The sequence below is a fragment of the Aquarana catesbeiana genome, linkage group LG03, assembly GCF_042186555.1.
Source record: "Aquarana catesbeiana isolate 2022-GZ linkage group LG03, ASM4218655v1, whole genome shotgun sequence".
Taxonomy (NCBI): Eukaryota; Metazoa; Chordata; class Amphibia; order Anura; family Ranidae; genus Aquarana; species Aquarana catesbeiana.
In genome coordinates, this window is record NC_133326.1 from 530,475,028 (window position 1) to 530,500,632 (window position 25,605).

The following is a 25,605-nucleotide window of genomic DNA, read 5'->3' on the forward strand; positions in this document are numbered from 1 at the left end:
TACACTGAGGGGCAAAAGTATTTGATCTCCTGCTGATTTTGTACATTTGCCCAAAGAAACAAAGAAATTATCCATCTATAATTTTAATGGTAGGTTTATTTTAACAGTGAGAGACAGAATAAAAATATCCAGAAAAACGCATTTAAAAAAATATATAAATTGATTTGCATTTTAATGATCCCACCCCCTTTCTCTCCCACCCCCCTCTCTCTCATCCCCTCTCACCCCCCTCTATCCCACCCCCTCTTTCCCATCCCCCCTCTCTCCCACCCCCTCTCTCTCACCCTCCTCTCCCACTCCCCTCTCTCGCCCCCCCTCTCTCCCACCCCCTCCCTCTCTCTCCCACCCTTCTCTCTCTCTCTCACCCCCTTCTCTCTCTCTCTCACCCCCTCTCTCTCTCTCACCCCCTCTCTCTCCTCCCTCTCTTTATCCCCCTCTATTTTTCTCCCCCTCTCTTTCTCTCACCCCCTCTCCCTCACACCCCTCTCTCTCTCTTACACCTCCCATTCCACCCCATTCTCTCACACCCCTCTCTCTACTCCCCTCTCTTGCATGCAGGCAGGGGGAACCAAGTGGACACTAACAGGTGACAGCAAGTGAGAGTTAGTGATCCCACCCCCTCCCCCCCAAGCATTGCCACTTCTGAACCCATCCCCCCAGCACTGCCACTCATCCACCCCCACCACTGCCACTGATCCCATTCTCCTAATTAAGGAATACAGGTCCCAGCATGAACCCCTGAGAGCTAAGGGGTTATATACTTAGATCTTGGGGGTTCATGCTGGGACTTGTAGTGCTTCAATTTTGGAGGGAGTCGCATCCTTAGATCTGAGGAGTTCATGTTGAAACTTGTAGTCCTTCATTTTTGGGGGATGTGACCCCCCAAAAGTGAAAGACTACAGGTCCCACCATGTGCCCCTCAGAGCTGAGGATGTGACATGCGCCCCCCCTGCCCATGGAGGGGGTAGGAATCACGTAAGTTAGTGTAATGGTCAGTATAGGAATCAGGAAGGTTAGTGTAGAGGTCAGGTAGGTCAGTGTAGGAATCAGGTAGGTCAGTGTAGGGATCAGGTTGGTCAGTGTAGTGGTCAGTGTAGGGATCAGGTTGGTCAGTGTAGTGGACAGGTAGGTCAATATGTTGGCTGAGGTGGAAGAAGGAAACCGCCTCAGGGAGAAAAGAGGCTTTAGGTCTAACAACAACCTTGCCGCACCAATTCAAAGATCACATAGCGGTGATAGCAATGAGAAAGGCCACCTTGCGAGTAGGGTCAGAAATGGAAATACCTTCAAAAGGTTCAAAGGGCAGCCTCTGAAAGGCCAAAAAGAACTAGGTTAGGTTCCACAGAGTCACAGGGGTATGTACAAAACATGCAGGAACAATGCATGGTCCAGACAAGACTGGAGGAAGGATAGGATGCATTTCACGGAGTACTTCCTAGGATGGAACTTCATAGCCTGTTACCACCCAAAATAGGCTTTCAGGATACCAAGTGTTGGTATTCTGTGAAACAGGCATGACCAGATATGTATGGATCTGCACAGAGATTACCAGACTCCACACTGAATGGAAGTAAATGTGATTTATTAAGAAAACTATACACATCTGATAAACACAGCAATAAATACCCGAAAGAATATAAAATCCGGTGAACCTAATCAGTGGAAGTGAGAACAACTAAGCAAACCAACCTAAACTAAACTAATCTAGGCTCTGTACAGATGGCAGGATAAACATGGCAGAGCAGGATCAGGTTAAGGAGCAAGGAAAAAGCTAAAATGAAGAGAAGGTACACAGGAGCAGGATCAGGAATATAGGCAGGAACAGAGTCACAGGTCACAGGGAGCAAAGTACATAAGAGTGCACAGGCTAAACACTGAGGCATTATGGAATAGTAGAGAAGGGACAAAATACTCTTCCAGCAGCTCAGGAGACAACTAATGAGAAATGAGAAACATCGTCTGGTGGACACCAGGACTACATCCTTCAGGTCCAGGAACTACAGTGCCACCAGTAGGTGATCCAGTTCCCTACGTAGGCTTTCCAGGTGCAATAGTAGATTTTGCAAGAAGTCGACTTCCCAGATTTTAAAATTGTAGGGATGACTGAATCCTATAAGCCCCTGTCCTTCGGAACCTGGGCTTCAACAGCTAAGCCATTAAAGCCAGCGACTGAGAAGCAGGAAAAGTGGTGCCAATTTTAAATGGCTAGTGAAAGCCCCATAACTTACCAAAGCAGGATGTTAGAGACCAGCCCCATCCTGCTTTGCTCTTCATGATGGGCATATTCCTGAAAGTGCTTTCTGGGGCAGGGTTTTGCCACTGCAAAACCCTGGACCCTGTAGTTAACGCGACATGATGCACCATGTACCAAGATAAGCACCCATACAGGATGTAAGAAGCGACATTACATTCCAGACCCACATTTTCTCTGCGGCACTCCAGAATTGGGGGGGAGGCGGTGCTTTAGGTCAGGTTGGTTTACCACGAGGATAGCTCTACTTTCTATTAAAATACAGTTTATTGTCCAAAACAAATACATTTTGGTTATAGGCAGACAATGGTTGGCAGAATCACCTACCAGCTTCTTATACTGTATCTCTGAGGACTCTCTTGGCAGAATCTCATTGCAAAATTGCTAATTCTGCCTCTATCCTCAACCTATACAAAGACAATCAAAAGAATCACTTTCTCAGGTGTGGATTCTGTGTGGGAAAACCCAGAGGCAACTGGGTTGCCTTGTATTTGTTACAGCAGGAGACCAATGCCAGGACTAGTAATATCTTACCACTAGAGACCCCAGGTAGAAACCAATGAGTGATGTATATATTTCATCACATTTTAAAAAGAAGACAACATGACACAAAGGGTATCTAAATGTCTATATTTTGTATAGTGATACAAGTAATGATAACAGGAACATTGATTTCAGGGCATAATCATTTTTGTTGCTGTAGTTTCAATAAATCAAACCTGATATATGCATATAAATATATAAAATATATATATATGGTTGAAGAGTGGGCAAAGTACCTTTTAAATTCTCCAAAAGGTTTTTCAGAAGCTCCATCGCAGACAGATGGTGATGATGAGCCTTACGCTGACCATTCACTGACGAATTTTGGCCAGTTGAACCAGCCCAAGTTTGATCAATTAGTGGACCTGTCGGCACAATTCTGCTTGCCATACTTCCATTGAAAAAATAAATTGACAGTTGAACAGGTCCTGCATCCAATGAGATGTATGCTTTCAGAATGCCCGAACAGTGGCCACAATAGCTGCAGCAGGGGATTTTATTTGCATTCAGGGTAGTGTAGTGTAATCTGCTGGCTGAATGAAAGAAATCTATTGCTTTATGACCAGCTTTAAGGGGCGTCAGTTTAAGGCTAGTCATATACATTTAGATTCATGATGGTGCTGAAGAAGAGAAATCAATTTCTCCTTCTCGATTCCTATGCAGTGTGGCTCGAGGAATATCTACTGTTGGCTATTGTATTTAAACAGTCGCAGCATCCGCACTTGTCTGAATACACAAGCAAGGACAAGTGTGTCCAGGAAGGGGGCTCCATTAACTCTGGAGAATTTAAGAGCACTTTCAGGTACCTTTATTTCTTTAAACACATTTTTTATTTATTATTGTATACTAATTTAATCTAACAGGTCCATTTTGGGAAACCCATATATGAGAACAAGCTATTGTTCATAAAATGAGGTTTCCTATAATTTATGTGTTAAGATCAGATCAGAGGTTTATATTTAAATAAATGGTCATTCGGGCCAGCTAAATAAGTTTTTCTTAGGAAGATTGAGAGAAGAGATTGGTAATAATGTGCTGTCTCTATGTGTGAGTGATAAGAATGGGAGATTTTCATTCTCCATGATATAGTAGGTATATTGGATCATCAATGAACAGTACTTATAGGGTAACTGTGGTCTTTGTTTTTTTACAGTAGCGTATACAGGACAGCCATATGTAATCATTACATATGACTGTCACTCTCAGTACATTATAAATATGCCTCTTATTGATTTTATTAACGTTTAGATATCTAATATAGATCTTATCTACAAATCTGTATAAGGAATAAAGCAATGGAAATATGGTACAGCAGGCAAGCGACAGCAAAAATGTTACTCCAGTCAATTTTTTTTTTCTATTGGATGGCGTAGGTAAGGGTTAATACCCACGTACCAAATGTATTACTCTGTTTGTTACCTCTGGACAGGATCGATTGTGAGGGAAAGCCAACTCTGCAGATTTTTTTACTTCCTTGCTGTGTCCCTGCTAGATAAATTTCACTTCCTGTCGCAGTGGTCATTGTTACTTGAACAGGACATGAAGGGAAATTTTCCCAAGGGTAACACTAACCACAATAGATAAAAAAGTATTGAATAAAACTTTTCACATTTTTTGCATAATGCCAGTTACATTACTTCTTATTTTAAGTTGACAACACTAAGCCACTGCCACGCACTTAGCAGCCGGGTTGTCACCCCACCGTGTACTCTTCTTCAGTATATCAGGCTGCCTTTTTAGGTGTATCAGATTAACAACCTAATGTTCATTTTAAGAGATTCACACAGCAAGGGGTCATTGCTGCTGCTAATTGCCAGTGAGGCGGTTACTGTACAGCATGTATACCTTGAGGCAAGTTGCCAAGAATACTAAAAATTAGATTAGGGATTTACTTTAGGGTAACCTTTAGAACACCATCTGAAAAATATGCTTACATTCTCTTAAAATAACCATTATTTTCTACTGTGCATGTATACCTCTAGAAAAGAGACTCAGGGATTTGGATATAAAGATAAACAATATTTAATAATCACAAATGATGGTAGTCTTTGGGAGATGGGAAGATTGTTGCAAATCTTCAAAATCTTTATTTTCATCTTTTCTGTAACAAAAAAAAATGAGTAAAAAGTGTAATTTTTGAAGCTGAATGGAACACATCACAGCATACAGAAAAAAAGGTTACCACAAACTATGCCGCTGTGCGCATTAGAGCGGGAACAAGGCCTAATCAGAAACTCATCAGGTATACAGATATTCATGAAACACTGCAGCTGTACTTACCTGTACATGCAAGAGTTGTGGTGCCTGCTTTCAGAGTGAGGTAATTACCGTATTTATCGGCTTATAACACGCACTTTTTTCCCCTGAAAATAGGGGGAAAATCGCGGGTGCATGTTATACGCCATTAGCGTACCTCGAAGGGGAAGGAGGGGGACGAGTGCCGCTGGAAATCACCAAGCTGTCATCTCCTCTCCACTCGGCCCTCCTACACACAGTCCCGCCTCTGCCACCGGCATTGGACCAGTGTTCTGTCTATCACAGGAGCTGGTCCAATGCCGATGGCAGAGGCGGGACTGTGTATGTGACTGCCGACTGAGAGGAAACAGATGACGGCTCGTGATTTCATCCGAGATATGGTGAGCTGCATTAAGGGGGCAGATGGGCACACAGCAGGCTGCAGATGGGCACACAACAGGCTGAAGGTGGGCACACAACAGGCTGCAGGTGGGCACACAACAGGCTGCAGGTGGACACACAACAGGCTGCAGGTGGACACACAACAGGCTGCAGATGGGCACACAACAGACTGCAGATGGGCACATAACAGGCTGCAGATGGGCACACAAAAAAGTTTTTTACCTGAAACTTCCCTCTTAAATTGGGGTGCGTGTTATACTTGGCGCGTGTTATACGCCGATAAATACGGTATGTCACTCTGGATTCTGAAACAAAGCACCAGATTTTTTCCATGTACATGCAGCCAGGTTAATGGAAATGGAGATCTGGTTTCTAGGTAGGTTGTTATACATGCATAAAAAAAAAACACTGGACAACCAATATATCAAATAAATGCTTTTTCTGAACTCCCAAACCTGAAGCTTTTGGGCTAAAGGGCTGAAAACATCAGGGCTAAAAACAAAAATGGTCCTAGATCTGGAGGCCCCCTGTAGCAGTGGGGCATTTTGCCCATATGTTTAAGCATACCTCCCAACTTTTTGAGATGGGAATGAGCAAAAGTATGCAGGCATAGGACACACTCCTGGCCACGCCCCCTTAAAGGAAAATTGTACAAAAAAACACAAGGCTGGTTAAACCCACAAGTAGGGTTTCCACCTGTCCAGGATTCACCCGTATAGTCCGGGTTTTGATTCATGTGACCAGGATTCAGAATTCCTGAAACCCGGATACATTATTCAGACTGGACTGTGGCCCCCCCAACTTAGGCGTGCCTTGAGAAATACCTTCCTAGCTCCCCTTTTGGTCTGTTAAAAATACAGTTAAAAGAATTTTGTTATATCACATTACTCCATGTGATAAAGATGAGGAGAGGGTGAGATGTTCTGTAGTCCTATTCTAGAGTGACACCACTGCTCTTTTATAGATACAGTACAGTCAGTGAGCGATGTCAGCCTAGGACTGGAAGTGGGCTACTGCCATAATAACCAGGTAAAAATAAAGAAAAAAAATACCTGAAAAAATAACAATACAGCCACCCTGTTTCTAGGGTCTGGTAAGCTGAAATATCTTCAACTTTATTCTTGCATTTATTTACACTCTAACTTGTTTTATGGAAGGTGGAAGGACTGTGGCAAATTGTAAAGTCATTGTTTTCTCCACTTTAGTAGATTTGGGTGTAACTCACCTTACATAACAATATAATCCTTGGCTAAGAGTCAACTATTACAGCTGTAAATAACACTGTAAATTATGTTTCCATCAAACTGAATCAACGAATAATGAATGTGCTGTCATTTGAGGCCAACTCCATTCAAGCAGCAGCCTACCTGCTGCATTAACAGATCAGAAAACAGAAGGTGGAAACGCCGCACACTGGGACCCAGCCACTATTTAGAGAAGTAAAGATGCGACTTCAGCCTGAAATCCTCCTAGCTATGTTTCGCCCCGCCTGCGGGGCTTAATCATAGAGATTGAAACATGGCGAAACATGTCAGACGAGCATAACCAGGAGGAGTTCAGGCTGAAGCCATATTTTTACCCCTCTAAATAATGGGTGGGTTCCGGTGTGTGCGGTTTCCACTTTCTGTTTTCCAATCTGTTTCTGCTAGCCTAAATGTTTAAACGTCAACACCCAATCTGTGCTTTGGGTTACAGGGGAAAGTCTTGCAGTGCTTTGAGCAGCGCTCTAAGTTTTTGTATAGGAGATACCTGCTGCAATCGTTTAATTCTGTAACCTAACCCAGCTTTATTCTTGCCTACTTTGCTTTTAAACTGGGACTGTAAACCTCAACCCAAGGGGCATATTTATAAAGCATTAAATGTGGCTTTCACCAAACATTTATTGGTTAACCATTTAAGGACCACCTTCCCGCAATGTACTGTGGACATTGCAGGGATAAGAAACAAAGATCTTTAGCAAAAAGCAGCACACATTACACATTTTTAGGCACACATTTAACCCCTTGATTACCCTAGAGGTTAATCCCTTCCCAGCCAGTGTCATTAGTACAATGAACGTGTATAGTATTATCACTGGATTAGTGTCACTGATGATGTCAGTGGCAGTTAGTCAGTTCTCCCCGAGCGTCAGTTAGTGTCAGGATTTCCCACCGCATTATTACAGTCTCATTATAAGTCACTGTCTATATATAAAAAACGATCAATATACACTTACTGGTCTTTTTTTGTTTATATAATACAAAATAAAACCCAGTGTTGATCGAAAGTGATCTATTACCACCAAAAGAAAGTTCTATTTGTGTGAAAAAAATGATATATATATTTTGTTTGGGTTCAATGTTGCATGACCGCAAAATTATTAGCGCAGTGCTAAATACCAGAAAAAGGCCGGTCATGAAGGGGGTAAAACCTTCTGGAGCTGAAGTGGTTAAGAATCAATCACTGTCATTTAAAACACATGCACCTAGTAGCTTTACCTGAAGTGATTGTTTGGCAAATGTCAGATTCAGTGCTTTATAAATATGCCCCTATGTGTTCGGTAGTTCTAAGCACTGCCCTTTATAGTACAGAGAATGTACAGTACAGCCTCAGGTGACAATACACTGCAGTCCTTCAACTATGTACCTAGTTAACTAGGTGGATCTCTGACATATTAACATGTATATTTTTGTAGTTGCAGGGTTTTTAAAGGGATAAACTATGGGGAAATGCACATGTATAGAATATACTGTATATATATATATATATATATATATATATATATATATATATATATATACAGTGTGCTATCAGAAAATGTTGACATCACACAAAGCACAAAGCAATATCTTATTGTGACTTCCAAGGATCACAGTCAATACTTTCATCACTGAGTAATTTGACAAAGTTAGGCATTAAAAGGTCAGCACAGCAATTTAACAATCTGCGGAAATAATAACATTTTTTTTTTTGTTTGCAAAGCAAATACCATATGCTGACCTGTTGTGATATGGAGATTTATTTTCAGAAAAAAGCCAAGCTATACCCTGAACTATGTGTGAAGGTCGGCCATTATCACAATTAAGGGAATTCAGTAAGGCTGCTGCACCATTTTTCTGGCATTAATCCCACTTGTTATTTTATTGCTTCCAATTCATTGATGTATTTGCAACACTTTTGTTCTGACAGTGACTCGTACACCAAATTCAGGTTTATTCTCTCTGGAGAAGAGGCAACTAAGGGTGATATGATCACCAAGTATAAATATATAAGTGGTCCATTTGGTGAACCTAGTGTAGAGATGTTCACTTTCAGGTCATTACAGAAGGCATAGGGGCACTCTTTACATCTGGAGCAAAGGAAATTCACATACACAAAGGCTTTTTCACAGTAAGAGAAAAGAGAAAATGTGGAATCAACACCCATGACTAATTCTGGTCAGCTTAGTAGATTGTTTTAAAAAAAAAGAGCTGGAATCACTCCTAAATGCAAAAAATGTTACTGAATATTAACATTTAAAGGGAACAACACCAGGGGTAGTTGATCCAAGGAAAATTTTATTGGCTCAGACTCTGAAGAAGAAGGGAAACCTTTGAAATGTGCCAGCCAACAGGGGTCCCTGTGAGGTCCCCCCATGATCTTGAGACTGCTGATTCTAGGACTGTATAGCCACGGATGAGTAGTCTGTATGAGCTCATTCCCACCTTCATGCTTGTGAGTGGCTTTTACCTTTTTTATACAAAATAAATACATGTGGGATAATGCACTAGGCAGGTGCGCCCACTATTCCTTTCATTCTTCTCATGAAAATTCTATTGCCTCCTGGGAGATCAGGAAGGAATGTTTTTCCCTGTCCGGAATAAATTGGATCATTCTTTATTTTTTGGTCTTCCTCTGGACCAATTGTGCATATAGGATTTTGTATATGGAGTTTTTCTATTTGTTTTTGTTTTTTTCTATTGGTTGAACTAGATGGACTCTTGTCTTTTTTCAACCTAACTATGTAACTATGTTTATGCATTTTTTACCCATTTACTGAGTTTGAATTGCCCCATTTTGTAAAAAGACATGTTGTGGGCTTATAACAAACAGCATTTTTTCGGACTGGGTGGTGTCAGCCCTTCCCAGTTATCTTTTACTAAATTATTCATCCATTGCTACTCTAAAACACAAAGGCCATCTCTGTAGTCCAAAAAATATGATGACTTCTTGGGATAACACAGGAAGTGTATGTAGGACACAGTACAGAACTGAATTTATGACAAGATCAACAGTTTTTTTTTTTTTCATTTATTAAACCCATATAACAAAATGCTTCCAATGGTATATATAACAGACCAAAAGGCTGCAAATAAGAGATGTTCCCTGACCTCAGAGGACGTCACTTTTTGGACTGTATCATCTTGGGGATTGGAGCTATCGAATGGTACCCTGGGATTCCCCCCTAAATGACTATTATACTGTATGGGTGTCTCTGTTCGATGTACTTCAATGTAGGTGCTGGGCTCTGGGGTGGGCATTGTTTAGGATAATGTGATCAAGCTCTTATTTGATTTTGTGTGGTAGAAATTCTGTGTGAATTTCCAATAAAGGTTGTTCCTGTTTGCACCTAAGCTAGTGTCATCTAGTTCTTGGGTGCAATTCCAAACTATAATCCCTTGTTCCTGTGTTCCAGAGGTGAGGAAGCAGCTCTCTGGCGAGGATACCGAGTCGATGTGTCAGGAGTCCATCACAGTGTTTACAAGCCCCTTTCTTGCATGGTCTGGTGTACCACATCTTGCCTGTTTGTATTCCTGTTGCCGAATTCCTCACCCACCAGGATCCAGCATACCAATTACACTGGGAAACTCACTGTATCAACTTCAGACACTTTGCTATAACTCCCCCATATTCCACACCGAGAGCCAGCACAACATTCTACCCCAGAACAAGAGCACTTTCAACCAGGCAAGCCACCCACAATACCCCCACAGTCCCCATAAGCCACATGCTTTAGAAAGGAGGACCTGTTACAGTGTACACTGTTTTCAAAGATAAAGCATGTAACACGCAAAAGCAATAGTAAATAATATTACTTTGCTGTATTATGTACATTATCTTATCCCAATAATTAGCAAACTGCTGTTATTTCGGGAATATTACAACTGTGCTTAGGCCACTTAATTTATCTTTAATTTGTATTTTAAATTAAAAAAAATGACAGCTTAATTTAGCATTCTTGTCAAAGTGCTTATGGATGGGATTGCACATTCTTGTCATATATGATTAAATGCTGTGCAACCACCCTCTCATGCTCCACTTTGTGCAACTGTGGCTGCAGAGAGCAAAGATAGAAATACTGTAAATGTAAAATATCTTCATCTCTATATGACATAACCACTTACCATCCCTATGCATTAGTGGTGTCAAACTTCTTCTTTCTGCCTTCCATTCCAGACATAGCTTCAATGTTTTTACGCCAGTCAGTAACTTCAACATTTTTTTCCTGAAAGAATATGAAAAATTGACTTAATTGTTCCTTCAGCACAGCTAATCACATTTTAATACAAGGTGCCAACTGTATGTAAAATAATGAGAACCAGCCATCCCATTATCCAATAGAGCATCTCAGCAGGCAACAGAGAAAAGCTCAATTGCATACCGGAACAGAGTAGGAGTGTGCCAAAGCTTCTGGAGTTTTAGGACGTTGAAAGGGTGGCTGGGCTTTGGAGTGGCTGGATTGTAGAGAGCAAAAATTGTAAAAATAAAATGTAAAAACATAGTACATTATAGTGCCTGTATTCGAGCACCAAAGTAATATGGTTTGCAAAATGGTAAGACAGATTTACTTCACATTATATAAGCTTATAAGGGGGTTTAGTAATGTTGCAGTCAACTTAGGACCTGATATTACCCCAAAGACCTGTTTGTAAGTAGCTTTCTCTAGGTCTTGCCAGCTGAACTACTGAACTCCCACCCATCCTATGTTATGGAGATAGCGGGTGGGTCTGCTGCATCCCTGTCACAGGTTTGTAAATCCCAATTATGATGTCACTGCTACTTTTACAACATGATAACTGGGTTTTCAAAGGAATATAAGAATTCATTGAAATAGTTTTTTGTGAGTTCAGCTTTAACGTTTCTGTCAACTCTTTATTTCTGACTGCACCCTCATTCTGCAAATTGTCCCTTCATTCTGGTTACTGTAATGTTCATGCCAAAAAAAAAAATCAGGGAGTGAAGTTTTACCTGGGACAGAAAACCATGGACAGCAATAAAACATTGTCAGGAATTCTAATGTTCCTACTGAACATGTGTTTTTGTCTGTCTTCACTGGGAAGCTATCTTATCACTTTCTGTTCTAACACTATGGAAGAGCCCTGGGGCCATCATAAAAAATTTTTTTTAAAAAATACAGAATTATGAGTTTAAAAAAAAAAGATGGCCCCAGGGCTCTTCCATACTAACTCCTCCCTGCTCTATCCAAAAAAAATGAAACATTTTGGCTGGTGTTAAAGTGTTACTCAACGCAGGACCCTGCATTCACTATATGTGGTCTCCCACAGTACACAGAACATGGAAATGCAATTATTTTAGTAAATATAAACTGCTAAATATCTTTTCTCATCAGCAGTTAGAGCAGTCTTGTGATTTCTATCAGTTTACAGCAGAGCACTGGTTAAAGCTTGTAGAAGGAGTTTTCATTCTCCTCTCACTGTCCTATGAGGCTGCAGGACCCCTGACCCTCTGTCTGGACAATGCTGATTGGCCTTGTGCTGATCACATGCACTTTCCCAAGAATACTTTCTAGCAATATACACCAAACTGAGCATGTGCAGAGTGCCCCCAAGGCTTTGTACTTTCAGGAGATGGATCGGGGACAGTGGAAGAAGGGAAAGATCAGAGAAGGTAGGATCAAACAGCCTTTTTACACAATGCAGAAGATTAACCCCTTAGGTGCCACAGTGAGTATAACAAGCATGTTTTACTGAATATATTACAGACTGATTTTACTGTTGTGGATTTAGTAACAATTTAAACACTTTGGCTCTTACACACATCTGTATACCCATTATGGACCAATATTTACATTTCAGTTATAGGCTGAGAAACTTTATTATTACTTATTACATATATTATTTTTTTGTGCAGAAACAAGGCTTTCCCGCGGCAATACTGTCTTTTAGTTTATTTCTATGCAATCTACAGACGATCTATTGCCAAAAGATGTTAAAAAAATGCACTTTTTCTGGTTTGACCAGTGTTTGAAAACAAATCTTTCACACCTTTGATCTGCTATGAATGAACAAGAAAAGTTACAATGAAGCAATAATAGCAATGGGGGTTATTTACGAAAGGCAAATACACTTTGCACTAAAAGTACACTTGGAAGTGCAGTCGCTGTAAATCTGAGGGGGACATGCAAGGAAAATAAAAAAACAGCATTTTAGCTTGCACATGATTGGATGATAAAATCAGCAGAGCTTCCCCTCATTTCAGATCTTCCCTTCAGATCTACAGCGACTGCACTTGCAGTGCAAATTGGATTTGCCTTTCGTAAATAACCCCCATTGTTTCACTTTATCTCTTCTTAGCACTGCATACACTGTCTTGAGTGCTTACATGGAAGCTGAAAGATCTGCTCCTGACATCTATAAATATATTACCGGTAAGTCCTGGCTGTCAAAATGATGGCTGGGAATTGCTGGTACATGTTTACTACACACAAGTATTTCTTTATTAATTTTTTTTTTTTTTTGGGTGTGTATAGCATATCTAATGTCAGTAACTGGCTAAATATGTACCTTTCCTAAGGCAACTGTTGCTTTGCATCCCCTCCAGTGCCAGTCAAGTGTCTATATGATTGGTCATGTGACTTCAGCCAAAGGAGATTATCTCAGGTTGATGACATTTGAGTAGAGCGGGCCAATAAGAAAAAAAAAATGACACTGATGGATACCGGCTCCTGCTCCCACGAGGTGATTGAATGTGCCACAAATGGGCTCATTCTGGTTCTCACCACCAGTAATGTCTATGGAAAGAATGACTGCCCTCCTATAGATGCAGGGAGTATAAATTGTATTCAGCAAAATGTGTACATCACACCCACCTTGACTCCACCCGCTGACTCGTGTCACCCGTTTTGGGCTGCTCATAACACATGACCAATGCATTAACATTTTGTCATGTGAGCGACACCAGAGGAAGTGTTAAACTGATTTATTCAGGAAAGGTAACCATGTAAGAACACCCTTACCACCTACTAATATACTGAAGCAGTCAAGTTAGAATTAGGAGATTGGTGAGATATATGATAGATAAGGTTTAAGCACTTCCCATCCAGGCCAATTCTGACATTTCTCTCCTACATGTAAAATTCATCATTTTTTTGCTAGAAAATTACATAGAACCCCCAAACATTATATATGTTTTTTTAGCAAAGACCCTAGAGAATACAATGGTGGTCTTGCACGGTATTTGCGCAGAAATTTTTCGAGCACGTTTTTTTTTTGGTTTTGTTTTTTTTTTTAAAACATTAAAGTTAGCCCAATTTTTTTGCATAGTGTGAAAGATGAAGTTACGCCGAGTAAATAGATACTTAACATGTCACGCTTCAAAATTGCACACGCTCATGGAATGGCGCCAAACTTCAGTACGTAAAAATCCCCATAGGCGACGCTTTAAATTTTTTACTGGTTACATGTTTTGAGTGACAGAGGAGGTCTAGGGCTAGAATTATTACTCTTGCTCTAACGTTCGCGGCGACACCTCACATGTGTGGTTTGAACACCGTTTTCATATGTGGGCGGGACTTACGTATGCGTTCGCTTCTGCGTGCAAGCACACTGGGACAGGGGTGCTTTAAATCTTTTTTTTTTTATTATTGTTAATTTTATTTGTATTTTTTTTAGTTTGACACTTTAAAAAAAAATTTTTTTTTGATCACTTTTATTCCTATTACAAGGAATGTAAACATCCCTTGAAATAGGAATATGGCACGATTGGTCCTCTTTACAGTGAGATATGAGGTCAATAAGACCCCACATCTCACCTCTAGGCTTGGAAGCCTGAAATCAAATTAAAAAAATTAATGATCTCGGCTTCCCAGCCGAGGCGCCGCCATTTGTTTGAATGCAGAGGCCGGGTGTGACGTCATAACATCGCGCCCGGTTTCCGAACGATCATAGAGACTCTGGCGACCATCTGGTCTGCCGGAAATCTCTATGATCACCATACGGGGCCAGCGGATCCTGTCTCCGACTCACTGATGGAAGCGGTGAGTCGGTAGAAGCACAGGAGGGCGGCGGGGGGGGGGACCGTTCCTTCTCGCCGCCTGAAAGAACGATCAAGCATTGGAACAGCCACTATGATCATCCGTATGGTGCACAGAATCGCCGGCACTAAAAAATGATATCTGAATGATGTCTGTAGCTGCAGGCATCATCCAGATATACCCCCGCATAATCAAGGATGTCTCTGAACGTATCTTGGGCGGGAAGTGGTTAAAGAGACATTGTCATTAATACTTTGAATGAGCAAAGTCACCACATCTCTTTGATACCCCCTAGCAAGTTATAATCACCAATCCGTGCTCCCCCGGCAACTTCCCACTGCAAGAATTCACCCTGGGTAAGGTCCAGAGCTCCCCACATGGCCTCTCAGCTCCAGACACTGTTATATATACTCTGAATGGGCAAAGCAATCACATTTCTTGATAGCTCCCTAGCAAGAATCACAGATTCATGCTCTAACAAGTTAGAATCAACTTCCCACTGCAAAAGTTCACACTGTGTACGCTCTGGAGCTCCATCACCCACCCATGTGGCTGCTCAGGTCCACCTACTGTCACATGGAAAGGTCAAAATCCACCATACCTGGAAGCCTCCTCTCTCATACATCAACTGAGCAAAGGCTTCAATAGAGTGGGAACCTTGAACTGGTAATTATAGCGTGCTAGGGGAGGGGGCTAAAAGTGTCAGTGTCACTTTAAATAAATGCCCTTCTTTATATATCTACTTTTCATAGTTGCCAAGAAACTAAATTCCCGTTTGCTAATAGAAACATTTGAAAACTGCAGTTCAATGCACAATGGCTGGCGCCAACAAACACTGTGGCATATGAGCATCTGCATCAGTTAGGCTGCTGCCATTTGCCTTTTGGAATATGTTAATAAAAACACATCCATATTAATAGCACTTCTGTTATAAAGATCTCAGTAACAATGCAGTGCCCTTGTTAATGAAGCTGGCTATTCTGCTCTTGTAGTGGAATAACAATCATAAGTAAGCAGCCTGGGGCGTACCGTAAACTTATCCAAGCTGGCTGGCTTATGAGTGATTTATATGAGGTTGCTTTTCCCAAGCAGGGAAAACAGAAACAACATAAACAGGTTCAGTTAGTTTATAAAACATTAGTCAGTTCATTTCATTTTTTTTTTATTTGAGAATAATGAAACCCAAATGGAGCTGTGGAATCTCAATTTTATTCAGTAGCCATTTTGTTCCTAAAGTGTATATAAACCCCAAATCAAAAATTTGTGAGCCTTATTTTGCTTATTTTTTCTGTATACAAAGTACTCTTACTTTGAGAACCCACCAGTTATGGCACTGTCTAATAGGCTTCCCGGAACAGGGTGACAACTCAAACCCACTTCTTTGTAATGCAGCAGTAGCATTGTCACTCCATGCCTGTAGTCTCCCCTTTAGTTAGCACACCTCAGCCAGCCCCTAAGCACCTACTTCTCTACCATTCTTGATGGATCAGAGTTCCTTAGCCACATGCTCATACAGGAGCAACGGAGCATGGGAAATGCTGCTACCACGTAATGGCATCTTCTCCCAAAAACAGCCTTGGCCCTGTAGACACAGAAGCTATGCTACAGTCACATACCTACTAAAGGATCTCATAAAAAAAAGGTATTTAACAAAGTTTCTTGCCATGGAAACACGTGCCATGCACATAGGGTATGCCTACATGATAGCCAGCATGATTTTAAAGTGGGTTAACACTAGTGGGGCAGAGAGAGAATTCTTAGCCACGCATAAGCCCCTACCAAGACCAACCCAAACTTACACAAGAATTACTCATAGGGCTCTGGCAAGAAGGACGGCTGTTAGGGGATGCACAGGCTTTTACTTTAATAAACAAAAAAGCTGGAGTATGGCTGCAATCTTTATAAATAGTATATTAGTTTAAAAGCCAACATTATTGAGAATGTTAACACATTTCAGCTACACAGCCTTAACAATAGCTAGGAATGAAATGCCTTAGCATTACTGTAGATATTGGGTGCCTTTGGTTTTTAAACTAATAAACTTTTCATTAGGATCACAGTGCGACTCCAGCTTTTTAGTTTTTTTGGTGATTAATTGGGGGCAAACAGGAGCCCAGCTGTTGAGCTGACATTCATTTCATTAGCACCTTTTGTTGTTTTTAATGTGTTACCTTGCCTTTAAAATAGAAGTATGGTGTTAACAAAAAATAGCAAAAAAAAACAAATCCATTGATCCGATGCTACATCTGTACTCTGCTGCCTCTGTATTGAGAACTTACCGATCAAACAACGTTGATCACTCAGTTCTGCTCTCTGCTCTGAGCAGAGAGCAGTGACTGTAAGTCACCACTTTCTGCTCTGCCCCTCCAGTGCTCACTGGAGCGCTGGGTTGGGGAAGGGAGGAAGCAGCTGGCTCAGTCTCCCAATGGCACAGCTGAGAGGCTGAGCTAGCTGCTGGTCCAGGAATCTGGGGGGATTCCAACTGTAAAGTCAGGATCTTTCCCCAGCCTGGAGCAGCTAAAGCCCGCTGTCGGCTGAAAATGGGTCACAGGAGTGCAGAAAGAACTTTGGCCATACTTCTCCTTTAATAAGGACAACACAGGCTCAATTTAACTTCCAGCAGGATTGCTGTATAACCACAGCAACGCTTATCCATTCTATTCTAAGAAACGTCTAAAGACTGGAGAGAATTTTGTCCAGGGCAACCAATGAAAGATGGAACGTTTATATATTTATTTTTGTGCTGTTCTTGCAGGTTTATGCTTTGCCATCCTGCCAGCTGCTGGGTCCAAAGTGATCAAATCGCAGCCCATAAGCCTTGGCTTATACATTCATTACACTAAGCTATTTTAGTTAGTGCTGGCAAAACAAAGGAAAGCTGGACTTGGTTTGTTGCTACAGTCAAAATCTCCATTTCCCCTTGTTTCAGTTTTTATAAGCTCACACTTCCATAGATGGTGTAATATAGCATAACTACCTTAGCTGTAAACTACTAACCTTTTCATCTTCCTTCTTCACTGACTTCAGGTTAGCCCTCAGGTCTAGGGAAACCTTAGTTGTAGATCCAAGGAGAGCCTTAAGCATGGCATCGGCTGAGATACGCACTCTGCGCAGGTTGGGACGCTTGAATTTTCCCTTAAGGTCAAAAATCTTCTGGTTTAAACCACTGATCTATGAAATTAGGAAATAGATATTAAATCTTTTGGTCATTTGTAATACATTACAGAGAATGCAGCAGGGGGAGCGAGACAAGAACAAGCTTGCCCATATAATGGCAGTAGTGGGTGGCAGCACTAGCAATCCCAGCAGGTGTAACTCTCCAGAGATGTAAGAATCCAGAGGGTGATTTAATGCACCTTTATTCACCAAAAACTGAAATAAAAATTCTGCGAGAGCCTAAATGTTAGAGATGCACAAATCTGCATATGTGATCTTAAACTAATATCATTTTTTAAAGTTGCTTGTATTTTTTTTAATTCTTATATTTGCTCTTTCTTAGCTCTTCAGCTTAGTGTCATACAGTCTGACAGTCAATGCTTCTGAGCTACCTGATCTTCCTCACTGTTGCCCTGCTCCTTAGTGTGCATAACTCAGTGTTTCTCAACTCCAGACCTCAAGGCGCCCCAACAGGTCATGTTTTCAGGATTTCCCTCAGATGAAACAGCTGTGGTAATTACTAAGGCAGTGAAACTGATCAAATCACCTGGGGAAAATAATGTTGGGGCGCCGTGAGGACTGGAGTTGAGAAACACTGGCATAACTACTGCCCTGTGGTTGTTTACATTGCTTTTTCAGTAACATGCCCCTGCAATTTAACACTAGTATGTATTTTTAGGAGTTGGGAGACAACATGTAAAGTTAGAGATCAGGTGGCTTCTGACACTGTTAAATTCATACTGAGTATATCAATGGGGGGAATTTACTAAAACTGGAGTGTGCAAAATCTGGTAAAGGTATGCATAGAAGCCAATCAGCTTCCAGGTTTTATTGTCAAAGCTTAATTGAACAAGCTGAAGTTAGAAGTTGATTGGCTACCATGCACCAGTTTTAGTAAATCTTCTCCAATGTTTAATACATAAGTTTTTATAGGTATCATAGGTGTGCACAGCCTACTGCATAGGGTGTGCACCACAAAGCTTAAACACATATGCATCTGTGTGTATATATACAGTATTGTATATATTTGGATTTTTTTTTCCCTCAGAGAATAGTTGCAGGAACTCCCCTTCCCTGGCCAAGTTCTCGCCTCCCCCAACCTTGCCATTCCTTGGGGGAGAGAATTAAAGCAGTGCCAAATAATGAGTATGGGAAAGGCTCAGAAATGTGTATCACACAAGGTGTACAAGACTCAAGAATGCGTAGGAAACATTGGGCATGCCACCATCTACAGCCCACCTATGAACCCGCCATCCACAGCTCACCTTTTCACCCACTGTCCACAGTTTACTACTTCTCCCCCTGTCCACAGCTCACCTATAAACCCCACCATCCACAGCTCACCTCTTCTCCCACTATCCACAGCCCACCATTTCTTCTCCTCCTGTCCACAGCTCACTTTTTCCCCTCTCCACACCTCACCTATGCACCCTACCATATACAGCTCACCTCTTCTTTCCCTGTCCAAAGCTCACTTATAAACCCCACCATCCACAGCTCATTTCTTCTCCTACAGCTCACTACTTCTCCCCCTGTCAACAGCTCACCTATGAACCCCACCATCCACTACTCACTTCTTCTCCCACTGTCCACAGCTTACTACTTCTCCCCCTATCCACAGCTCACCTATGAACCCCACCATCCACTGCTCACTACTTCTCCCCCTGTCCACAGCTCACCTACCTATGAACCCCACCATCCACACCTCACCTCTTCTCCCACTATCCACAGCTCACCATTTCTTCCCCATCCACAGCTCGCCTCTTCTTCCCCTCTCCACACCTCATCTATGTGCCCTACCATTTACAGTTCACCTCTTTTCCCCCATTTACAGCTCACCACTTCTTTCCCCATCCACAGCTTACTTCTTCATCCCCCATCCACAGCTCACCTCTGCAAACTTCCGTCCTCAACTCATCTTTATGCCCCCAGTCAGCATCCCACCTCTGCAATCCCACCATCCACAGCTTAACCTCCCTGTTCACAACATACCTGCACATGCTTAACTACAGCTTAAATTTTCACCCCCATCATCCACAGCTTATTTTTGCCCCTTCCACATTTCACTCCTGCACCACATCTATAGCTCTTACCTCTGCAACCCCCTATCTTTCACTTATGCAGAAACCCCCCCCCCCTGCCCCCAGCTCGCACTTTGCACAGCCTACTGCCTCGATAGTTTTCCCTTCTACACAAATCCCCCCCCTTTCCCAGCTCTCACATCTGCACAACACCCCCAACCTCCCAACAGCTGCCTCCCTGCAAGACTGCCCCCACACCTCCAACCCCCCCTTCCTGCCCCTACCGCCTCGATAGTTTTCCCTTCTACACAAATCCCCCCCCCCCCCCTTTCCCAGCTCTCACATCTGTACAACACCCCCAACCTCTTGCTGCCTCCCTGCAAGACTACCCCCCCCCCTTTCCATACATAGCTCTCACCTCTGCATTAATGCTTTACAGAGGTGCAGCTGCTCTATTAGCTGGATGCAGGCTCTCTTTATTGGACACAGTGCATGTTGCTTTGCCTGGACAACTCCATCTATCACACCCGTGTAGCTCATAGCCGAGGAGGTTTCAGAACATTTCACTTAACTCTGTGCTACACAGGTCTGATAGGCAGCAGGTGGGGAGAGAAGATCATAAAGATTTACATACCATACAAATAATATGGGTGATTGCGGCGTCTGGACACGGAGCACCAGAGGACAAGGCAGCTGGAGGTGGGGGAACAGTATTCCGCCACATTCTGGCTAAGAAAAAAAGTCCTGTGCAGGGGGTGATAAGAGTGTGCCCAGACACATCCGGCACACCCTGTGCACATTCGCCTATGATAGGTACTGTATAACAATTCAAATTCTTGCTTAGATGCAGTCAATACTTTTTTTTTTTTCATTTAAAGTTATATATTATGTGCACCAGTAAGGACAAAACAAATCTAGCATTGAAATATGGTACAGTAAGAATAGGCTGTTACACAAACCAATAAGAAAGTAGCATCGTATGTTAGGAACATATCGATTAGGGTGATATCAACATGGTAACAAAACAACTACATTAGACTGAATTAAAATGCAGTCATTACTTCTTATACACTATGCACCATAGGTGTGAGCAGCCCATTGCATTAGGGTGTGCATCCAAAAACTCAAACACACGTCTTTCTCTGCTGAGGCACTGGACAGTGAATGAATGAGAAGTGCTGAGTGGCTTTCCTTTCATTCACAAACTGAAGCATAGTAAACACAGTTTACTATGCTTCCATTATTAGTGAACACAGTGAGTGTGTTCATTTAGAAAAGGAATGGGCCGGTAAATGGCATATTAATTAGCCTCTTCCCCCCCTCATTGTGGCCATATTAATTAGCCTCTTCCCCCACTCTCCATTCTGAAAATCCCCACAGGAGCCAGGGTGAGAGGAGGGAAGCAAGCAGCACTGCAGTGCGGGGGGCGCAACATGGGGGGGAGCCTGGGCAGTAAGAGGAGTCAGCAGTGCACAGAGTGATTAGGGTATGCCAAGGCCCCCCTGCGCACGCCTATGCTATGCACACATATTTGTCTAGAATGTATTAGCTAACTCCATCCAAAAACAAGTTTTTCGGTTTTGTGTGGTTCCTGGCAAGATGAATAACTTGCTGACTCCTTACATATCTGAAAAGATTAACTTGGAAGATCAGCTTTGAGAGAATTTCAACTTCATTGTGGCCATATGGGAAAAGGTGGTGATACACCCCCCCCACCTTATCTACATAACATCATAACATAACGGAGAGGCGTTCTGTAGTCCAAAAACTCCAAAGACATGCTGGTAGGTTAATTGGGTGCTGTCTAAATTGTCCCTAGTATGTATGAATGTGAGTTAGGGACCTTAGATTGTAAGCTCCTTGAGGGTAGGGACTGATGTGAATGTACAATGTATATGTAAAGCGCTGCGTAAATTGATGGCGCTATATAAGTACCTGAAATAAATAAATAAAATAAAATAAATAAAAACGAAGAATTTGGCATGGCTGACAGCACTGCTTTAAATTTCAGTGGGGATGATGTAGCATTATCACTTGAACTCACTGGATTTCTGGTAGGTATTTTTCTGTGCTTGCAGCATTTTAATGCTTGGAAATTTGCATGTACTGGATAGATGTATCACATTTTTTAACCAAACACTCTAGCATATAAATAAATATATGCATTGCAGCTGACTTACATCCAAATCATTCTTTTTGACTTTTACTTCAATGTCATAGCGTTCTTCATCTACAGCATCGATCTGTCTCTGAAGTTTATGGCACAATTGCTAGAGAGAAAAATAAAATAAACAGTAATTAGAGTGGGCCTTCACGATTCCCACCCACATTTTGTCATTTAATTCCTACCCCCTCCTCTCACACAATGAGACTTTTTTTTTTTTTCCAGACATCTCTTAGCACTTCCAGGATATTCACCTAGGCAAGAATGAAATCTCAGTTGTCCGGAGCCTTCTGGGTCATTGACGTCATACCTCCCAAGAGGAGGAAGGGTACTCTACAGCGCATGCATCACTGCATGTCATCAGGGGGATGGCTGTCACTTCCTGGGTTTACAGCTGCCCCCCTGTTCTATTGCAGTGCAAGAAGCCCCCCAGTGCAGCGCTGTCATGGCTCCCCGGCACTTCCACCTCCACCCGGTCTTCCTTCTGGGTTTGCAGGCTGTGTGAGCAGCGGGGGCTGTGATGACTTCACCTGCAGCCTTCCCTTTAGAGCACATGCGCTGGTGACATCACTGGCTGCATCCCGAGTGAATATCACCTAAACAGTGCAAGTTGAGGAGATATTCATTGTACCTACAGGTAAGCCTTATTACCTGCAGGTGAAAGTTAAAAAGTGGACCTTATTTCCACTTTAAGGCAAGTTCCTTTTTAATATGATACTCAGGTTTAGTTGAAAATTTTGTTAAATGCTGTTTAGAAACTGAATTATATTAGAAAACTTTATTGAGGATCTGCCTTCAGTAGATACATTTTTGAAGGACTTTAGTGTTTCTTCTATGAATGTCTGAAAACTTTGAGGATGAATTGCTTCACAGTACCTGCAGTTACAGATATCAGGGAGGCCTCATCTTAGAGGCTAATTTCACCTTTTGCAAAAAAGCAGTGCCCTGGCTCCTGCATACTCTTCTTCCAGCTCAGATCTCTACCAAAGTGCAGACCTTCAATTAGGGAGCTGGAGGAAGTATCAATGGACTACAAGTGCAGTAATGTCACTGCATCTGTGCTCCATCTGTGCTCCATTGATATCTATAAATCTCACTTAGGGTTGCCACCCGGACAGTTCGAGTTTGGAATCATGCATCCGGGTTTCAGACTGCCTGAAACCCGGACACATTATTCAGACTGGACTATGGCTTCCCAGCAGGGTTGCTGGCTGCAGTTGTCTAAGCTGAGAGTGTCTGCTACACTTATTTATGTTGCCCAAAGCCAGCACTAACAATACCCCCCCAATACACACACAGACGGGAGAGGAGAGAGGGCTCGATCTGCACCTCTTCCTCCTGCCCCTACCCCTCTGTGTCTGCCCACACTCCAATCCCCGGCTCTGTGCCTCAGAAAAGGAAAGCGTGGGCTGTAAGTTTGAAGTCCAGCAGCCTCAGATACATCTGGATGAGAGGTGCTGGGGGTGAGAGAGCTCACGATCCATCCCTGTCTGTGCCTGAAGTCTCCCCCTTCTCTCTCCTGCCTCTGAGTGAGTACACTAAGGTAAATCAGGGTTCTCAGAGTATCCCTTACATTAGAGTTCCTCTTTAAACCAGAGGCCATAGTGTTCCCCCTTACATCATTGTCCTCTCCGTACATCAGAGTTCTCAGCGTTCCCCCTTAAATTAGGGTGCCCAGAGCATCCCTTATGTTAGAGTCCCCAGAGTTCTCCCTTAAATCAGAGTCTGCAGAGTCCCCCCTTACAGTGAATGGGAACTCTGCAAGTTCAGATGTAATAGGGGAACTCTGTGGACTCTGAAGTAAAGGGGGACTCTTGTTATTAACTTAATATGATTAGAAATGTTATTTAATAGCAAAATATGTATAGTTTATACAACAAAAAAAATTGCTGTGTGCCGCTAAAGTGTTTGGGTTTGACTTGAAGAAAAGGTGGCAAACCTAATCCCACTGCCACGGTGGAAAATGGCACTTTTAGTCTTTTTGTTCACAGATCTCTGCCAATAAATTACACAGATGTGTGGGTGGAGCCAAATTCCAATTTTAAAGGCCTGTGAGAAGAAGAAACCCATTAATTCCGTAAAAGGTTGGGGGGGGGCAGTTTGAAGGAAGGAAGCTGTAGTTTCCAACCACGTTTCATGGTACACCTGAAATATGGGCGTAACATAAAACATGGTCAGAAAGATGGACGTTTAACCTTGTTTACTGCGTAAATTATGTAAACATTTGAATGTCTATAGCCTGCCCACAGATTCACGTATTCTAAATAAAAGTGGCCAATTTGCAGACTGCATTAAAATAAAAGTAACTATGAAATCAGCAAGGTGTTGAGTAGCATTGTATTACCTGTAACTGCTGAAGGTTCAGGCCTCCATACTGTAAGGGTGGAACTTTCTCTGCAAGGGTTCGTGCTTTCTCCTCTTCCGCGTCTGTTTTCTCTTTTTCCAGATCTTCAGTGGCTTTTTGAAGCATAAGAGTCTACAAAAAAATTAATAAAATAAAAAATGGTCATCTCTCCAGTACTCCTTTTTTGTTGTTTAAAATATATCTAAAAATAATATTTGACTGAATAGAAAAAGTTTGATAACCTCCTGTGTATTCTGTCTTTGCTGTATGTATCAGTTAGAATTGTTCCCAGTTCACAGTCTGTGGACTATAGAGGGAAGGGTGGGGTGTTCTGTAGTCCTAAAATATCTCCTGTATTATGGTGACATGACTGCTCCTGAATAGTTACAGTATAGTGAGTAAAGTGTTGTCACCCTAGGACAGGAAATATGTTACTACTGTGGAACACCTCTGCCTCTCTTCATCTCCCTAACATGAGGGGAGGTGTTCTGTAGTCCTAAAATATGTCCTGTGACAACACTGTTTCTCCATGGATACAGTACCGAGTGTAAGTGTTGTAATCCTAGAACAGGAAATATGTAACTGGCAGGAATAATAAAGAGGAAAATATCTGAACAAAGAAAATGAATGCAGCCATCACACCTAAGGACTGAAAAGCTGCAGTATACAGCCGTGGCCAAAAGTTTTGAGAATTACATAAATATTAATTTTCACAAAGTCTGCTGCCTCGGTTTTTATCATGGCAATTTGCATATCCTCCAAAATGTTATGAAGAGTGATCAGATGAATTGCAATGAATTTCAAAGTCCCTCTTTGCCATGAAAATATACATAATCCTATAAAAACATTTCCATTGCATTTGTGAAGAAGGCTTCAGGGCGCCCAAGAAAGTCCAGCAAGCGACAAGACCGTCTTCTACAGTTGATTCAGCTGTGGGATCGGGGCACCACCAGTGCAGAGTTTGCTCAAGAATGGCAGCAGGAAGCTGTGAGTGCATCTACAGGCACAGTGAGGCGAAGGCTTTTGGAGGATGGCCTGTTGTCAAGAAGGGCAGCAAAGAAGCCACTTCTCTCCAGGAAAACATCAGGGACAGACTGATATTCTGCACAAAGTACAGGGATTGGGCTGCTGAGGACTGGGGTAAAGTAATTTTCTCTGTTAAATTCCCTTTCTGATTGTTTGGTTCATCCGGGAAAAAACCTTGTCTGGAGAAGAAAAGGTGAGCGCTACCATCAGTCCTGTGTCCTGTGCCAACAG

General features: G+C 42.1%; 1 protein-coding gene across 1 annotated transcript in view; it reads right to left on the bottom strand.

Annotated features, from left to right (window-relative positions):
• Positions 1-4,800: 4,800 nt before the first annotated feature.
• LOC141132654 (troponin I, cardiac muscle-like) overlaps positions 4,801-25,605 on the bottom strand; it is a 32,171-nt gene continuing 11,366 nt past the window's right edge. Inside the window, exons 2-6 of the mRNA XM_073621279.1 lie at positions 24,349-24,480; positions 22,021-22,110; positions 17,661-17,834; positions 10,795-10,895; positions 4,801-4,895 (exon numbers count right to left, since the gene is read on the bottom strand). Coding sequence (XP_073477380.1) covers positions 10,800-10,895; positions 17,661-17,834; positions 22,021-22,110; positions 24,349-24,474 — 486 coding nt within the window. The 5' untranslated portion in view covers positions 24,475-24,480 and the 3' untranslated portion in view covers positions 4,801-4,895; positions 10,795-10,799. The remainder of the gene's footprint in view (positions 4,896-10,794; positions 10,896-17,660; positions 17,835-22,020; positions 22,111-24,348; positions 24,481-25,605) is intronic.